The sequence below is a fragment of the Cicer arietinum genome, chromosome 1, assembly GCF_000331145.2.
Source record: "Cicer arietinum cultivar CDC Frontier isolate Library 1 chromosome 1, Cicar.CDCFrontier_v2.0, whole genome shotgun sequence".
Taxonomy (NCBI): domain Eukaryota; kingdom Viridiplantae; phylum Streptophyta; class Magnoliopsida; order Fabales; family Fabaceae; genus Cicer; species Cicer arietinum.
This window is the reverse complement of record NC_021160.2, coordinates 44,230,223-44,250,159: the sequence shown is the minus strand read 5'-3', so window position 1 is coordinate 44,250,159 and position 19,937 is coordinate 44,230,223. Positions and strand designations below refer to the sequence as shown.

At 30.0% G+C, this 19,937-nt stretch overlaps 3 protein-coding genes and 1 pseudogene across 7 annotated transcripts; all 4 read right to left on the bottom strand.

Annotated features, from left to right (window-relative positions):
* Positions 1-217: 217 nt before the first annotated feature.
* Positions 218-11,987, bottom strand: LOC101512132 (uncharacterized; annotated as a pseudogene).
* LOC105851155 (uncharacterized) lies at positions 4,814-7,183 on the bottom strand. The gene is made up of 7 exons (XM_012712528.1): positions 7,103-7,183; positions 6,801-6,987; positions 6,020-6,138; positions 5,300-5,458; positions 5,136-5,215; positions 5,031-5,050; positions 4,814-4,917 (listed from the first exon to the last, which is right to left on the bottom strand). Exons 1-7 carry the CDS (start codon positions 7,181-7,183, stop codon positions 4,814-4,816), a joined length of 750 nt encoding a protein of 249 aa, XP_012567982.1.
* LOC140918651 (uncharacterized) lies at positions 9,030-13,159 on the bottom strand. The gene is made up of 7 exons (XM_073364070.1): positions 13,112-13,159; positions 12,898-13,008; positions 12,623-12,715; positions 11,862-11,981; positions 10,108-10,240; positions 9,247-9,300; positions 9,030-9,133 (listed from the first exon to the last, which is right to left on the bottom strand). Exons 1-7 carry the CDS (start codon positions 13,157-13,159, stop codon positions 9,030-9,032), a joined length of 663 nt encoding a protein of 220 aa, XP_073220171.1.
* LOC101511176 (uncharacterized) lies at positions 13,157-19,644 on the bottom strand. 5 transcript variants are annotated; one of them, XM_073366657.1, is made up of 14 exons: positions 17,811-19,644; positions 17,542-17,701; positions 17,320-17,444; positions 16,819-17,005; positions 16,548-16,721; positions 16,258-16,443; positions 16,041-16,162; positions 14,698-14,934; positions 14,412-14,593; positions 14,191-14,323; positions 13,975-14,048; positions 13,747-13,905; positions 13,582-13,662; positions 13,157-13,348 (listed from the first exon to the last, which is right to left on the bottom strand). In XM_073366657.1, the coding sequence occupies exons 5-7, from the start codon at positions 16,593-16,595 to the stop codon at positions 16,139-16,141; spliced, it is 258 nt and encodes an 85-aa protein (XP_073222758.1). In that variant the 5' UTR covers positions 16,596-16,721; positions 16,819-17,005; positions 17,320-17,444; positions 17,542-17,701; positions 17,811-19,644; the 3' UTR covers positions 13,157-13,348; positions 13,582-13,662; positions 13,747-13,905; positions 13,975-14,048; positions 14,191-14,323; positions 14,412-14,593; positions 14,698-14,934; positions 16,041-16,138. The 5 variants fall into 5 exon arrangements, 4 of the variants coding, with proteins under 4 accessions (XP_073222758.1, XP_073222757.1, XP_073222755.1 ...); XR_012162423.1 differs by lacking the exon at positions 16,041-16,162 and having other exon boundaries at positions 17,811-19,642; XM_073366656.1 differs by having other exon boundaries at positions 14,698-16,162; positions 17,542-17,706.
* Positions 19,645-19,937: the final 293 nt, after the last annotated feature.

Genomic DNA, 19,937 nt, shown 5'->3' with positions numbered 1-19,937 from the left:
ATGGCATAGATTCACCATAGTATCGATGCTACAAAAAAGTAAGAGTATCATAATGTTGGCTTGAATATATATTTTTTTACAGAAATTATTGAATATAATTAAATTAAAAGAAATTTGTTAATATTATTTACCTCTATGTACACCAATAATGCTTTGAAGGTAGCATCATTATCGGTCATTAATCCTTCCGGAATACCATCTATTGAACTTTCTCCACCCATAGTCCACCTTAATCTTTACATAAGCTCAGCAACACAATATTAAGCAATCCGTCTTTTCATTATCTTCACCTATTTCTTTCGTTGATCAACCAACCATTTTCGGTCGCTTTTATCAGCACCTAGAATATCCAAGACATGAGATCCTGAAAATATCAACATGAATTATATTAGAACTGATATGCACGATATAGTAGACAACTAAATTGTATATATTCACATAATCGCATAATACCAAGCATACCATTTATTGTATGAAGGGCCACAAAACTTGTTGATATGTCATTCAGAACCCTGAAATATGTAAAAGCCACACAAAGTTTAATTATTTTTTATAAAATATATATAATTCAAATGAGTTTTTCAAAATATTAATTACCCGACACTACTGTAACGATCTTTTAGTCCATTCGAAAATATGATGTTGCTAGCAAACTTTTGAAGAACCAAAGTTATAATCTGCCATTAGTCACAGCAATGAACAACTTAATTAATTTCATGTTGCTATTAATATAATCTTACAACTTAAACAATATTTCTTACATGGCCTCCATAATAAGTAGTGATCCAATGAGGGCCAGACAAGTTGGAGTAATCAAACTTTTTGTAGCAATTTTTAACAAAGTTCTTTAATTTAAAAGGGTCGGATTAAAACATGGTACCCTTCCCTATGCCAATAGGCATTACCATTTCAATACATACTTAAATTGATAAGAATCAAACTAGATAAAGTAAACAAAACATTAGCAAAAAGAAAATGCGATTTATTACCTATCAATCCCTACCGAAGTATTTATGTGCATTGTCATCATATTTATCGAAATTAACATGGCATTTGTCGCATTCCGCTAAAGCCACAAAACCACCATATATTTGATTGAGAATGGCCTGACATATAAATGTAACCGATGTGTTTTTGTATTGAGTTGTGTGTATGTAATTTAATTACAACTACTCTTTCAACTCATCAGACTTTTCCAATGGACTGTAATTAATTAACAAGTTTCAGTAATAATTTACTAGTCCAAACAAACGGGAAATTGAATAAAAATTAATGTTTTTTAGAATTTACTAGCAAGTGTTGTATCTCTGGTTTAGTATGAAAAGATCATTTCGCTAAGACGCTACTTTGTCAATTACAGACTAAGATTTTTGTATAATTTTGTAGCATGTCTTACTGGCTTCCTGCACATCAATTAATTCATTTATCATCAAAATTATATTGATTATTAAACCATGAAATATTAAATTTAAATTACCTTGAAATCCCATGAAACAACATAATTTGCATTTTGTGGTGTTATATAATCAAAGTAGAGAAGTGGAGCTGATGATGTTAAAGCCCCAATCCCAAAGTGGGGTTATTTCAACTTAAACCATGCAGCAAGCACTGCATGCATAATTAACAAATACATTATAAATTAACACAACAAGACAAAGAGAAATTATTTAAGAAAAATCACAAGGGACTTAACTAACTTACTTCCACAATAAGATCCTCCCATCACGATTACATGGGACTTTTGAACCTGCAATATTTCCTTCAAATGTATTACCACACTTGTGCATAATCCGCGAGAGCTTGTGCTGAATTTAAATAACCTAAAGTGTTTGTATTTTTGTAAGCTTCTTCTATTGAATCAAATGACATAGATTCACAATAGTATCGATGCTACAAAAAAAGTAAGAGTATCATAATGTTGACTTGAATATATATTTTTTTACATAAGGGCAATTGAATAATTTAATTACTAGTTCAAACAAAAGGGAATTTGAATAAAAATTAATGTTTTTTAGTATTTACTAGCAAGTGTTGAATGTATGGCTTAGTATGGAAAGACCATTTGGCTGAGACGCTACGTTGTAAATTACAGACCAAGATTTTTGTATAATTTTGTAGCATGTCTTATAGGCTTCCTGCACATCAATTAATTCATTTATTATCAAAATTATATTCATTATTAAACTGTGAATTTAAATAACCTAAAGTGTTTGTATTTTTGTAAGCTTCTTCTATTGAATCAAATGACATAGATTCACAATAGTATCGATGCTACAAAAAAAGTAAGAGTATCATAATGTTGACTTGAATATATATTTTTTTACATAAGGGAAATTGAATAATTTACTAGTTCAAACAAAAGGGAATTTGAATAAAAATTAATTTTTTTTAGTATTTACTAGTAAGTGTTGAATGTATGGCTTAGTATGGAAAGACCATTTGGCTGAGACGCTACGTTGTAAATTACAGACCAAGATTTTTGTATAATTTTGTAGCATGTCTTATAGGCTTCCTGCACATCAATTATTTCATTTATTATCAAAATTATATTCATTATTAAACTGTGAAATATTAAATTTAAATTACCTTGAAATGCCCCAAAAACAACATCATCATATGCGATATTATAAAAGTAGAGAAGGGAAGCAAAAGCCCGGATCGCGATGTAGGGATATTTCAATATAAACCATGCAACAAGCACTGCACGCATAATTATCAAATACATTATAAATTAACACAACATATTGCACAAAGAGAAAATTTTGGAGAAAAATAACAAGGGAGTTAACTAATTTACTTCCACCATAAGATCCTCCCATCACGATGACATGAGACTTTTGAGCCTATAACGTTTTCGTCAAATGTATTACCACATGTGCTTGTGCTGACTTTAAATAACCCAAAGTGCTTGTATTTTTGTAAGCTTCTTCAATTGAACCAAAAGGCATAGATTCACCATAGTATCAATGCTACAAGAAAATAAGAGTATCATAATTGACTTAATTATAAATTTATTAATATTATTTACCTCTATATACCAATAATGCTTTGAGCTAGCAGCATCATCGGTCATAAATGCATCAGAAACACCAGGTATTGAACTTTCTCAACACAAACATAATCCTCCTTAATCTTTACACAAATTTCAAAGCGCCAATCGCGATGTGGAGATATTTCTATCTAAATTATTTACCAAGCACTGCACGCATAATTAACAAATACATTATAAATTAACACAACATATTGCACAAAGAGAAAATTTTGGAGAAAAATAACAAGGGACTTAACTAACTTACTTCCACCATAGGATCCTCCCATCACGATGACACGAGACTTTTGAGCCTGTAACGTTATCGTCAATTGTATTACCACATGTGCATAATCCACAAGAGCTTGTGCTAAGTTTAAATAACCTAAAGTGCTTGTACTTTTGTAAGCTTCTTCTATTCAACAAAATGGCATAGATTCACCATAGTATCGATGCTACAAAAAGTAAGAGTATCATAATTTCGACTTGAATATATATTTTTTACATAAATCATTGAATATAATTAAATTAAAATAAATTTGTTTATATTATTTACCTCTATGTACACCATTAAAGCTTTGAAGATAGCAACTTTATGTCTCATAAATCCATCAGGAATACCATCTATTGAACTTTCTCCATCCAAACATAGTCCTCTCTTTAATGTTTACACACACGCCAAAGTCCCAATCGCTATGTGGGGATATGTCAACCTAAACCATGCACCAAGCATAGCACGCATAATAAACAAATACATTATAAATTAACACAACATATTGCACAAAGAGAAATTATTTGAGAAAAATCACAAGTTAACTAACTTACTTCCACCTTAGGATCCTCCCATCACGATGACAGGGAACTTTTGAGCCTGTAACGTTTCCTTCAAATGTAATACCACATTTGCATAATCCGCAAAAGCTCGTGCTTAGTTTAAATAACCTAAAATGCTTGTATTTTTGTAAGCTTCTTCTATTGAACCAAATGACATAGATTCAACAAAGTATCGATGCTACAAAAAACTAAGAGTATCATAATTTTGACTTGAATATATATTTTTTTTACAGAAATAATTGAATATAACCAAATTAAAATAAATTTGTTTATATTATTTACCTCTATGTACACCAATAATACGTTGAAGTTTGCAGCATTATCGGTCATAAATCCATTAGGAATACCATTTATTGAACTTTCTCCAGCCAAACATAGTACTCTTTAATCTTTACACAAATGCCAAAGTCTCAATCGTGATGTGGGGATATTTCAACCTAAACCATGCAGCAAGCACTACATGCATAATTAACAAATACAATATAAATTAACACAACATATTGCACAAAGTGAAAAGTTTTGAGAAAAATCACAACTTAACTAACTTACTTCTACCATAAGATCCTCTCATCACGATTACAGAAGACTTTTGAGCATGTAACGTTTCCGACAAATCTATTACCACATGTGCATAATCTGCAAGAGCTTGTGCTGAGTTTAAATAACCCAAAATGCTTGTATTTTTGTAAGCTTCTTCTATTGAACCAAATGGCATAGATTCACAATAGTATCGATGCTACAAATAAAGTAAGAGTATCATAATATTGACTTAATATCAATTTTTTTTACAGAAATCATTGAATATAATTAAAAATTAAAATAAATTTGTTAATATTTTGTACCTCTATGTACACCAATAATGCTTTGAAGGTAGCAGCATTATCGGTCATAAATTCATCAGAAATACAATCTATTGAACTTTCTCCACCCAAACATAGTCCTCCTTAATCTTTACACAAGCTTAACAACATAATATTCAACAATCCAACTTTTCATTATCTTCACCTCTTTCTTTCGCTGATCCACCGACCATTTTGGGTCGCTTTTCTCAGCACCTAGAATATCCAAGACATGAGATTATCAAAATATCAACATGAATTATATTATAACTAATATACACAATATAGTAGACAACTTAATTGTATATATTCACATAATCACATAATACCAAGCAAACCATTCAGAACCCTGAAATATGTAAAAGCCATACAAAGTTTTATAATTTTATATAAAATATATATAATTCAAATTAGTTTTTGAAAATATTAATTGCCCGACACTACTGTACGGATGTTTTAGTCTATTCGAAAATATGTTGTTGCTAGCAAACTTTTGAAGAACCGAAGTTATATTCTGCCATTAGTCACAGCGATGAATAACTTAATTAATTTTATGTTGCTAATAATATAATCTTACAATTTAAACAATATTTCTTACATTGCCTCCATAATAAGTAGTGATCCAACAAGGGCGAGGCAAGTTGGAGTAACCAAACTTTTTGTAGCAATATTCAACAAAGTTCTTCAAGTTAAAAGGGTCAAGTTGAAACATGGTACCCTTTCTTATGCCAATAGGCATTACCATTTCAGTACATACCTAAATTGATAAGAATCAAATTAGATAAAGTAACCGAAACATTAGAAAAAAGAAAATGTGATTAAATACCTGTTAATCCCAATCGAAGTATTTATGTGCATTGTTATCATATTTATCGAAATAACATGGCATTTGCCATATTCTGCTAAAGCCACAAAACCTCCATATATTTGACCTAGAATGGCCTGACATATAACCGAGGGGTTTTGGTATTGAGCTGTGTATACGTAATTTAATTGCAAGTACTCTTTCAACTCATCATACTTTTCCAAGGGACTGTAATTAACTAACAAGTTTCGGTAATAATTTACTAGTCCAAACAAAAGGGAAATTGAATAAAAATTAATGGTTTTTTTAGAATTTACTAAAAAGTGTTGAATCTCTGGTTTAGTATAGAAACACCATTTGAATCATTTGGCTGAGACATTACTTTGTCAATTACAGACCAAGATTTTTGTATACTATTGTAGCATGTCTTATTGGCTTCTTGTACATCAATTAATTCATTTATCATCAAAATTATATTCATTATTAAAATGTGAAATATTAAATTGAAATTACCTTGAAATTCCCTAAAAAAACATCATAATATGTGATATTATCAAAGTAGAGAAGTGGAGCTGAGGACAAAACCCCAATCGCGATGTGGGGATATTTCAACCTAATCCATGCAGCAAACACTGCACACATATTTAACAAATACATTATAAATTAACACAACATATTGCACAACGAGAAAATTTTGGAGAAAAATCACAAGGGACTTAACTAACTTACTTCCACCATAGGTTCCTCTCATCACAATGACAGGAGACTTTTGAGCCTAAAATGATTCCTTCAAATGTATTACCACATGTGCATAATCCGCAAGAGCTTGTGCTGAGTTTAAATAACTCAAAGTACTTGTATTTTTGTAAACTTCTTCTATTGAACCAAATGGCATAGATTCACCATAGTATCAATGCTACAAAAAAGTAAGAGTATCATAACTTTGACTTGAATATGTGTTTTTTTTTTTACATAAATCATTGAATATAATCAAATTAAAATAAATTTATTAATATTATTTACCTCTATATACACCAATAATGCTTTGAAGGTAGCAACATTATCGGTCTTAAATCCATCAGGAATACCATCTATTGAACTTTCTCCACCCAAACATAGTCCCCTTTAATCTTTAAAGAAACGCCAAAAACCCAATCGCGATGTGGGGATATTTCAACCTAAACCATGCAGCAAGCACTACATGCATAATTAACAAATACATTATAAATTAACATAACATATTGCACAAAGACAAAAAATTTAAGAAAAATCACCACAGACTTAACTAACTTACTTTCACCATAAGATCCTCCCATCATGATGACATGAGACTTTTGAGTCTGTAATGTTTCCGTCAAATGCATTACCACGTGTGCATAATCCGCAAGATCTTGTGTTGAGTTTAAATAAACCAAAGTGCTTTTATTATTGTAAGCTTCTTCTATTGAACCAAATGGAATAGATTCATCATAGTATCGATGCTACAAATAAAGTAAGAGTATCATAATTTTGACTTAATATAAATTTTTTTACATAAATCATTGAATATCATTAAATTAAAATAAATTTGTTAATAATATTTATCTTTATGTACACCAATAATGCTTTGAATGTAGCAACATTATCAGTCATAAATCCATCAGGAATACCATCTATTAAACTTTCTCCACCAAACATAGTCCTCCTTAATCTTTACACAAGCTCAGCAACATAATATTCAGCAATCCATCTTTTCATTATCTTCACCTCTTTCTTTCGCTGATCGACCGACCATTTTGGGTCGCTTTATCAGCACCAAGAATATCCAAGACATGAGATTCTAAAAATATCAATATGAATTATATTAGAACTAACATACACGATATTGAAGACACTTAATTGTATATATTCACATAATCACATAATACCAAGTATACCATTTACTGTATGAAGGGCCACAAGACTTGTTGATATGTCATTCAGAACCCTGAAATATGTAAAAGTCACACAAAGTTTAATTATTTTAATAAAATTATATATAATTCAAATGAGTTTTTGAAAATATTAATTACCCGACACTACTATAAGGGTATTTTAGTCCATTCAAAAATATGACGTTGCTAGCAAACTTTTGAAGAACTAAAGTTATATTCTGCCATTAGTCAAATCTATGATTAATTTAATTAATTTTATGTTGCTAATAATATAATCTTACAATTTAAATAATATTTCTTGCATTGCCTCCATAACAAGTAGTGATCCAATGAGGGCAAGACAAGTTAGAGTAACCAAACTTTTTGTAGCAGTTTTCAATAAAGCTCTTAAGGTTAAAAGGGTCAAGTTGAAACATAGTACCCTTTCAAATCATTACCATTTCAGTACATACCTAAATTGATAAGAATCAAATTAGATAAAGTAACCGAAACCTTAGCAAAAAGAAAATGTGATTAATTACCTTTCAATCCTAACTGAAGTATTTCTATGCATTGTTATCAAATTTATCGAAATTAACATGGAATTTGTCGTATTCTCCTATATCCACAACACCTCTATATATTTGACTGAGGATATCACTTCCAAAATAAGATCTTTCAATGGCCTCACATCTAAACGTAACTGAGGGGTTTTGGTATTGAGATGTGTATACGTAATTTAATTGCAAGTACTCTTTCAACTCATCAGACTTTTCCAAGGGACTGTAATTAATTAACAAGTTTCAGTAATAATTTACTAGTCCAAACAAAAGGGAAATTGAATAAAAATTAATGTTTTTTTTGTTTTTACTAGCAAGTGTTGAATCTCTGGCTTAGTACGGAAAGACCATTTGGACCATTTGGCTGAGACGCTATTTTGTCAATTACAGACCAAGATTTTTGTATAATTTTGTAGCATGTCTTACTGGCTTCCTACACATCTATTAATTCATTTATCATCAAAATTATATTCATTATTAAACTGTGAAATATTTAATTTAAATTACCTTGAAATCCCCTAAAACAACATCATAATATGTGATATTATCAAAGTAGAGAAGTGGAGCTGATGAAGCCAAAGCCCAAATCGCGATGTGGGGATATTTCAACCTAAACCATGCAGCAAGCACTGCACGCATAATTAACAAATACATTATAAATTAACACAACATATTGCACAATTTTTTGAGAAAAATCACATGGGACTTAACTAACTTACTTCAACCATAGGATCCTCCCATCACGATGACAAAGAACTTTTGAGCCTATTACGTTTCCTTTAAATGTATTACCACACGTTCATAATCCGCAAGAGCTTGTGATGAGTTTAAATAACCCAAAGTTTTTGTATTTTTGTAAGCTTCTTCTATTGAACCAAATGGCATAGATTCACCATAGTATCGATCCTACAAAAAATCATTGAATATAATTAAAGTAAAAGAAATTTGTTAATATTATTTACCTCTATGTACACCAATAATGCTTTGAAGGTAGCAGCAGTATCAATCATAAATCCATCGAGAATACCATTTATTGAACTTTCTCCACCCAAACATAGTCATCCTTACTCTTTACACAAGCTCAGCAACATAATATTCAGCAATCCATCTTTTCATTATCTTCACGTCTTTCTTTCGCTGATCGACCGACCATTTTGGGTCGCTTTTATCAGCACCTAGAATATCCAAGACATGAGATTATAAAAATATCAACATGAATTATAATAAAACTAATATGCACAATATAATAGACAACTAAATTGTATATATTCAGATAATCACATAATACCAAGCATACCATTTACTGTATGAAGGGCCACAATACTTGTTGATATACATAACCCTGAAATATGTAAAACCTACACAAAGTTTAATTATTTTGTATAAAATATATATAATTCAAATGAGTTTTTGAAAATATTAATTACCCGACACTACTGTAAGGATCTTTTAGTCCATTCGAAAATATGATGCTGCTACCAAAATTTTGAAGAACCAAACTTATATTCTGCCATTAGTCACAGCGATGAATTACTTAATTAATTTTAGAGAACTGTTATTTAGACACAACTTTAAACACAAATACAAACACATATATTGTATATGTATACATACTTAAAGACATATACACACTTAAGGGACATTTTAGTCATTTTAATAATTTCCTTTCTATTCCTCAGAAATCATTTCTCTCATCTCCATCTTCTCTCTTCGTGTCTCCATCTTCTTCTCTACCGAGAGCCTGAAAGTTTCTCCATCTTCCTCGTTGTCGCTCGTGAGAGGTTTACATCTGATTTCTGTCGTTCGCTCTCCCGCTGCATTTGTTCGTTCGCTCGCTGTCGTTGCTCTCGTTGTCGCTTGTTGGGTATTTTCAATGTAAGTTTACTTCTCTATATCATAAGGGTTTTTAGTTATTGATTTAGGGTTTCTATTTTTGGTTTCTTCATTTCTAATTTTAGTTATTGATTTAGGGTTTCTATTTTTGGTTTCTTCATTTCTAATTTTAGTTTTTGATTTAGGGTTTCTATTTTTGGTTCTTCGTTTAGGATTTTTGATTTTTAACGTTTTTATTTTTGACTTCTTCGTTTCTATTTTAGTCTTCTTCGTTTCTATTTTTGTCTTCTTCGTTTCAAATATATTATTATAATACCTTCAAGGTAATTTGCTAGTTTTTGAATATTAGAAGCAACCAAGTTATAAAGTTCTTGACCTTCCCAAACAGGACAAACAAATATGGAAATGAGCATACAAGTTGCTGCTCCTATAATAATTGTTGAAAGTCTCTGATGTGCAATGTCGAAAAGCTATTACACTTTGTACCTCGATATAGTAACCAAACATAATATTAATATAAATGTTGACTTGATATTCAAGTATATTTTTGTCAATCAAATATTTATGATATGCAATTAGACTTGTTAATAACATACTATTTGTCAACAGGTGAGGTGAGAGTTAGAACCCCTTTTGAGAATGTTGGGGATGAAGTCGCATGTGAGCCTAATGTGAACAGTTCAGCAAAAGCAACGTCAAACATAATTACGAGAATGAAAGATAAACTAAGGAAGCGAGTTAAAAGTGTAGTCAATCAAAGTTCGTTTGTGAATCCGGATGAAAAGAAGAAAAAGAAGGAAAAAAAAATAAGTGTGTTATGAGCATATTTTGAGTTTATGGGAGGTTCTCTATAGTGATGTAGTTGATGGCGTTTGAACTACACTTTTTGCTTGTATTTTTCCTTCTTTATGCTTTTATGAACAAATATGAATGAACTTTATTTCTTTCTTTCTTTTATAAACAAATATGAATGAACAAAAATATATGAAATTTTGACTTTCTTTCTTTATGATTTTATGAACTTTTTGTTCAAATCCATTAATCAAGTTGTGCAAGGAACTAACCATATTGTTTTAAGTCATTAACGAGGTTTATATATTGTTTGATTAGAATGTCAAGTTTTCAATTCGAATTCATTAACCTAGTTGTTCACAACATTAACCATGTTTCTCAAATCCATTAACCAAGTTGTACAAGGAATTAACCATATTGTTTTAAGTCATTAACCATATTTATATTTTGTTTGATTAGAATATCCAAATTTTCAGTTCGAATTCATTAACCAAGTTGTTCCCAACATTAATCATGTTTCTTTAAGCCATTAACCAAATTTATATTTTGTATGATAAGAATGAACATTTTGTTTAAATCTATTAACCAAGTTGTGCAAGCAATTAACCATATTGTTTTAAGTCATTAACGAGGTTTATATCTTGTTTGATTAGAATGTCAAGTTTTCAGTTTGAATTCATTAACCAAGTTATTCACAACATTAACCATGAAGTTTCAATTGATAGTACAAATGTCAACTCTGATACCTTCATCTTCAATAGTACCACAATCCATGAAGTTTCAATTGATAGTGCAAATGTCACACAAAAACCACAAAAAAAATAATCCAATATGATCATTAACCAACTATTGTACTTCACTAACTAATAATATTTAACTATTAACCAAAAACAAAAAATCAGAAAGACCCATAATTAAAAGACTACTAATCACATAATATGAAATTTAACAATTCAAATCTAATTAACATCATTGATTAAAAGTGATGAAACTTAATATTTAGACAAAAATAATTAACATGATTGATTAATAGTTCACAACCCTAATTTTTAGACAAAAATAAGTCATTAACCACATATTGTACTTCATTAACCAATAGTGTTTATATTATTAACCAAAAGCAGAAAAACTAGGTATGAACCCAGAAAACGTGTTTAATGAAGAGAGAGATTGTGTTGAGGTCACAAGTATTTGTGTTTAATATTGTGTTCAAATATCATTGCTCTTAATTTTATGTTGCTAATAATATAATATTACGATCTAAACAATATTTCTTACATGGCCTCCATAATAAGTAGTGATCCAACGAGGGCGAGGCAAGTTGGAGTAACCAAACTTTTTGTAGCAATTTTCAACAAAGTTCTTCAAGTTCAAAGAGTCGGGTTGAAACATGGTACCCTTTCATATGCCAATAGGCATTACCATTTCAGTACATACCTAAATTGATAAGAATCAAATTAGATAAAGTAACTGAAACATTAGCAAAAAGAAAATGCAACTAATTATCTACCAATCCCAACCGAAGTATTTATGTGCATTGTTATCATATTTATCGAAATTAACATGGCATTTGCCGTATTCTGCTAAAGCCACAACACCTCCATGTATATGTATTTGACTGGAAGATATCACTTCCAAAATAAGATCTTTCAATGGCCTCACATATAAACGTAACTGATGGGTGTTGGTATTGAGTTGTGTATACGTAATTTACAAGTACTCTTTCAACTCATCAGACTTTTCAAAGGTATTGTAATTAATTAACAAGTTCCAGTAATAATTTACTAGTCCAAACAAAAGGAAAAATGAATAAAAATTTGAATCTCTAGCTTAGTATGGAAAGACCATTTGACTGAAACGCTACTTTGTCAATTACAAACCAAGAATTTTGTATAATTTTGTAGCATGTCTTACTTTGTCAATTACAGATTTTTGTATAATTTTGTAGCATGTCTTATTGGCTTCCTCCACATCAATTAATTCATTTATCATCAAAATTATATTCATTATTAAACTGTGAAATATTAAATTTAAATTACCTTGAAATCCACTGAAACATCATAATATGCATTAAGTAGAGAAGTGGAGCTGATGACGCCAAAGCCCCAATCGTGATGTGGGGATATTTCAACCTAAACCATGCAGCAAGCATTGCACGCATAATTAACAAATACATTATAAATTAACACAATATATTGCACAAAGAGAAAAATTTTGAGAAAAAATCACAAGGGACTTAACTAACTTACTCCCACCATAGGATGATCCCATGACGAAGACAGGGCTATAACGTTTCTTTCAAATGTATTATCACTTGTGCATAATTCGCAAGAGCTTGTGTTGACTTTAAATAACCCAAAGTGCTTGTATTTTTGTAAGCTTCTTCTATTGAACCAAATGACATAGATTCACCATAGTATCGATGCTACAAAAATGTAAGAATATCATAATTTTGACTTGAATATATATTTTTTTACAGGAATCATTGAATATAATTAAATAAAAAGAAATTTGTTAATATTATTTACATCTATGTACACCAATAACTCTTTGAAGGTAGTAGCATTATCGGTCATAATTCCATCAGAAATACCATCTATTGAACTTTCTCCACCCAAACATAGTATTCCTTAATCGTTACACATGCTCAGCAACATAATATTCAACAATCTATCTTTTCATTATCTTCACCTCTTTCTTTCGCTGATCAACCAACCATTTTGGGACGCTTTTATCAACACCTAGAATATCGAAGACTTGATATTCTAAAAATATCAGCATGAATTATATTAGAACTAATATGCACGATATAGTAGACAACTAAATTGTATATATTCACATAATCACATAATACCAAGCATACCATTTACGGTATGAAGGGCCACAAGACTTGTTGATATGTCATTCAGAACGTTAAAATATGTAAAAGCCACACAAAGTTTAATTATTTTAAATAAAATATCTATAATTCTAAGGAGTTTTTGAAAATATTAATTACCCGGCACTACTGTAGGGATCTTTTAGTCCGTTCGAAAATATGATGTTGCTAGATAATCTTTTGAAGAACCAAAGTTCCAATCTACCATTAGTTACAACGATGAATAACTTAATTAATTTTATGTTGCCAATAATATAATCTTAAAATTAAAACAATATTTCTTACATGACATCCATAATAAGTAGTGATCCTACGAGGGCGAGGCAAGTTGGAGTAACCAAACTTTTTGTAGCAATTTTCAACAAAGTTCTTCAAGTTAGAAAGGTCGAGTTGAAACATGGTACCCTTTCTTATGCCAATAGGCATTACCATTTCAGTACATACCTAAATTGATAAGAATCAAATTAGATAAAGTAACCGAAACATTAGCAAAAAGAAAATGTGATTAATTACCTGTCAATCCCAGCAGAAGTATTTACGTGCATTGTTATCATATTTATCGAAATTAACATGATATTTGTCATAATCTGCTAAAGCCACAACACATCCATATATTACTGAGAATAGCCTCACATATAAACGTAACTGAAGGGTTTTGGTATTGAGCTTTGGATAGGTAATTTAAATTGTGAAATATTACTAAATTGTCAAATATTAAATTTAAATTACCTTGAAATTCCCTAAAACAACATCATAATATGCATTTTGTGGTGTGATATTATCAAAGTAAAGAAGTGGAGCTGATGAAGCCAAAGCCCCAATCTAGGGATATTTCAACCAAAACCATGCAGCAAGCACTGCACTGCACGCATAAATAACAAATATATTATAAATTGACACAACATATTGCGCAAAGAGAATTTTTTTGAGAATATCACAAGGGACTTAACTAATTTACTTCCAACATAGGATCCGCCCATCACAATGACAGGGGACTTTTGAGCCTGTAATGTATTACCACTTGTGCATAATCCGCATAAGCTTGTGCTGAGTTTAAATAACTCAAAGTGCTTGTATTTTTGTAAGCTTCTTCTATTGAACCAAATGATATAGATTCACCATAGTATCGATGCTACAAAAATGTAAGAGTATCATAATTTTGACTTGAATATATATTTTTTTTATAGAAATCATTGAATATAATTAAATTAAAATAAATTTGTTAATATTATTTACCTCTATGTACACCAATAACTCTTTGAAGGTAGTAGCATTATCGGTCATAATTCCATCAGAAATACCATCTACTGAACTTTCTTCAACCAAACATAGTTCTCCTTAATCTTTACACATGCTCAGCAACATAATATTCAGCAATCCATCTTTTCATTATCTTCACCTTGTTCTTTCGCTGATCAACCAAACATTTTGGGTCGCTTTTATCAACACCTAGAATATCCATGACTTGATATTCTAAAAATATCAACATGAATTATATTAGAACTAATATGCACGATATAGTTGACAACTAAATTGTATATATTCACATAATCACATCATATCAAGCATACCATTTACGGTATGAAGGGCCACAAGACTTGTTGATATGTCATTCAGAATCTTGAAATATGTAAAATCCACACAAAGTTTAATTATTTTATATAAAATATATATAATTCAAATGAGTTTTTGAATATATTAATTACCCGACACTACTGTAAAGACCTTTTAGTTCATTCGAAAATTTGATGTTGCTAGCAAACTTTTGAAGAAACAAAGTTATATTCTACCATTAGTTACAACTATGAATAACTTAATTAATTTTATGTTGCCAATAATAAATCTTACAATTTAAACAATATTTCTTACATGGCCTCCATAATAAGTAGTGATCCTACGAGGGCGAGGCAAGTTGGAGTAACCAAACTTTTTGTAGCAATTTTCAACAAAGTTCTTCAAGTTAGAAGGGTCGGGTTGAAACATGGTACCCTTTCATATGCCAATAGGCATTACCATTTCAGTACATACTTTAATTGATAAGAATCAAATTAGATAAAGTAACTGAATTATTAGCAAAAAGAAAAGGCGGTTAATTACCTGTCAATCCCAACGAAGTATTTATGTGCACTGTTATCATATTTACCGAAATTAACATGGCATTTGTCGTATTACGCTAAAGCCACAACACCTCTTCATATTATATTGAGAATGACCTCACATATAACCGATTTGTTTTGGTACTAAGCTATGTATACGTAATTGAATTGCAATTACTCTTTCAACTCATTAAACTTTTTCAATGGACTGTAATTAATCAACAAGTTTCAGTAATAATTTACTAGTCCAGAGAAAAGGGAAATTGAATAAAAATTAGTGTTTTTTTAGAATTTACTAGCAAGTGTGGAATCTATGGTTTAGTATAGAAAGACCATTTAGCTGAGACGCTGCTTTGTCAATTACAGACCAAGATTTTTGTATAATTTTGTAGCATGTTTTATTGGCTTCCTTCACATCAATTAATTCATTTATCATGAAAATTATATTCATTACTAAACTGTGAAATATTAAATTTAAATTACCTTGAAATATCCTAAAAACAACATCATAATATGTAATATTATCAAAGTAAATAAGTGGAGCTGATAACGCCAAATCCCCAATCTGGGGATATTTCAACCTAAACCATGCAACAAGCACTGCACTGCACGCATAAATAACAAATACATCATAAATTAACACAATATTGCACAAAGAGAAAATTTTGGAGAAAAATCACAACGAACTTAACTAACTTACTTCCACCATAGGATCACCCATCACGATGACAAGAGACTTTTGAGCCTGTAACGTTTCCTTCAAATGTATTACCACATGTGCATAATCCACAAGAGCTTGTGTTGAGTTTAAATAACCTAAAGTGATTGTATTTTTGTAAGCTTCTTCTATTGAATCAAATGACATAGATTCACCATAGTATCGATGCTACAAAAAAGTAAAAGTATTATAATTTTTAGTTGAATATATTTTTTTTTTACAGAAACCATTGAATATAATTAAATTAAAATAAATTTGTTAATATTATTTACCTCTATGTACACCAATAATGATTTGAAGGTAGCAGCATTATCGGTCATAAATCCACCAAGAATACCCTCTATTGAACTTTCTCCACTCAAACAAAGTCCTCCTTAATCTTTACACAAACGCCAAAACCCGAATCGTGAAGTGGGGATATTTCAACCTAAACCATGCAGCAAGCACTGCACGCATAATTAACAAACACATTATAAATTAACACTTCATATTGCACAAAGAGAAAATTTTTGAGAAAAATCACAAGGAATTTAACTAACTTACTTCCACTATAGGATCCTCCCATCACGATGACATGGGACTTTTGAGCCTGTAAAGTTTCCTTCAAATGTATTACCACATGTGTATAATCCGCCAAAGCTTGTGCTGAGTTTAGATAACCCAAAGTGCTTGTATTTTTGTAAGCTTCTTCTATTGAACCAAATGACATAGATTCACCATAGTATCAATGCTACAAAAATGTAAGAGTATCATGATTTTGACTTGAATATATATTTTTTTACATAAGGGAAATTGAATAATTTACTAGTCCAAACAAAAGGGAAATTGAATAAAAATTAATGTTTTTTAGTATTTACTAGAAAGTGTTGAATCTATAGCTTAGTATGGAAAGACCATTTGGCTGAGACACTACTTTGTCAATTACAGACCAAGATTTTTGGGTAATTTTGTAGCATGTTTTATTGACTTCTTGCACATCAATTAAGTTATTTATCATCAAAATTATATTCATTATTAAACTGTGAAATATTAAATTTAAATTACCTTGAAATCCCATAAAACAACATCATAATATGCATTTTGTGGTGTGATATTATCAAAGTAAAGAAGTGGAGCTGATGACGCCAATCTGGGGATATTTCAACCTAAATCATACCGCAAGCACTGCACTGCACGCATAATTAACAAATGCATTATAAATCAACACAACATATTGCACAAAGAGAAAAAATTTGAGAAAAATCACAAGGGACTTAACTAACTTACTTCCACCGTAAGATCCTCCCATCGCGATGACAGTAGACTTTTGAGCCTGTAATGTATTACCACTTGTGCATAATCCGCAAGAGCTTGTGCTGGGTTTAAATAACTTGCATTTTTGTAAGTTGGTTCTATTGAACCAAATGGCATAGATTCACCATAGTACCTATGCTACAAAAAAGTAAGAGTATCATAATTTTGCCTTGAATATATATTTTATTTATAGAAATCATTTAATATAATTAAATTTAAACAAATTTGTTAATATTATTTACCTCTTTGTACACCAATAATATTTTGAAGGTAGTTGCATTATCGGTCATAAATCCATCAGGAATACTATTTATTGAACTTTCTGCATCCAAAAAGACAAGTATTGGGGCACTACAATTAGCACCACCCCAATACTTGAAATTCACAAAATAGCGTTGTTTGGACTTTGTATAGATTAAATTAAAGGTGTATATGAAAAATGATCGATTGTTTGATCATAATAATATGTTTCAACATCCTTTGATATTTGAATTTTTGTTTGGTTGGTTGTAGGAAATAGATTGAAACGAGTAGAGTTATTGATATAAGTGATGGTTGAAAAAGAACTCCAAAAGAAAGTGAAGAAACATATGAAGTGAATAAATACATCATGCATGCATTTAAAGAAAATAGGGGTTTTGTTCCAAAAGAAAGAAGTGAAGTTAAGGAAAAGATGGATTGCTCAATATTATGTTATTGAGCTTGTGTAAAGACTAATGAGGACTCTTATGATCTGCTTTAAAGGAAATTCGATTTACTCTTATCATATTAATTGGTGATTAGTTTAATAGTGAGAATTTAATGACTATATGAGCATTTATTTTTATCTATTATTATGTATCATCTTATAATAGATAAAAAAAAATTCTGGAATACTATTTATTGAACTTTTTCGGTCCAAAAAGACAAGTATTGGGGGACTACAATTATCACCACCTCAATACTTGAAATTCACAAAATAGCGTTGTTTGAACTTTGTATAGCTTAAAGGTATATAAGAAAAATGATCAACTGTTAGGATCATAATAATATTTGAATTTTTGTTTGGTTGTTTGTACGAAATAGATTGAAACGAATAGTTATTGATACAAGTGATGGTTGAAAAAGAACTCCAAAAGAAAGTGAAGAAAAAAATGAAGAGAAAATAGTTGTGCTAAAAGAAAGTGAAGAAACACATGAAGAGAATAAAAACATCATGCATGCATTTAAAGAAAATGGGGGGTTTTGTTCCAAAAGAAAGAAGTGAAGATAAGCAAAAGATGGATTGCTCAATATTATGCTGCTGAACTTGTGTAAAGATTAAGGAGGACTCTTATGATCTTCTTTAAAGGAAATTCGATTTACACTTATCATACTAATTGGTGATTAGTTTAATAGTGAGAATTTAATGACTATATGAGCATTTATTTTTATCTATTACTATGTATCATCTAATAATAGATAAACAAATTTCTGAAATACCATTTATTGAATTTTCCCCGTCCAAAAAGACAAGTATTGGGACACTACAATTAGCACCACCCCAATACTTGAAATTCACAAAATAGCATTGTTTGAACTTTGTATAGCTTAAAGGTGTATAAGAAAAATGATCAGTTGTTTGATCATAACAATATGTTTCCACATCCTTTGATACTTGAATTTTTTTTTGGTTGGTTCTAGGAAATAGGTTGAAACCAGTAGGGTTATTGATACCAGTGATGGTTGAAAAAGAACTCCAAAAGAAAGTGAAGAAAAAATATGAAGAGGAAATGGTTGTCTTGTTTCATGTTTGTGCTAAAAGAAAGTGAAGAAAGAAAATGATGAAAGAAGTGAAGAAAGAAGTGAGGAAAGAAAATGAAGAAAGAAGTGAAGAAAGAAAATAAAAAATAAAAAACATGAAGAGAAAAAAAACATCACACATGCCTGCATTTAAAGAAAATGGTGGTCTTGTTCCAAATGAAAGTGAAGAAAAAATGGTTTTTTTTTTTTTTCCTTGTTTTTTGTTTCAAAATAATTCAATGTTTCTTGTTTCTTGTTTCAAATAAAATATTCTTTCTTACCTAATGATTCTCATATGTTTTGGATTTATATAAGGAGTGTTTATATTCTTTCCTAAGGTGTTTTGGATTTATATAAAGGAGTAATGATTCTCATGTTTTGTATTTGTATAAAGAGTGTTTATATTGTTTCCTAATGTGTTTTGGATTTATATAAAGAAGTAATGTTTCCTTCCTAAGGTGTTTTGGTTTATATAAAGGAGTAATGATTCTCATATTCAATCAAGACTAAGAACATGTTTGATTCTTGCAATATAATTTTTTTTTATGGATTATAAATTTACAATTATGCAATTTTTATAAAGTTTTAATTGTTTAAATTCTTTCTAT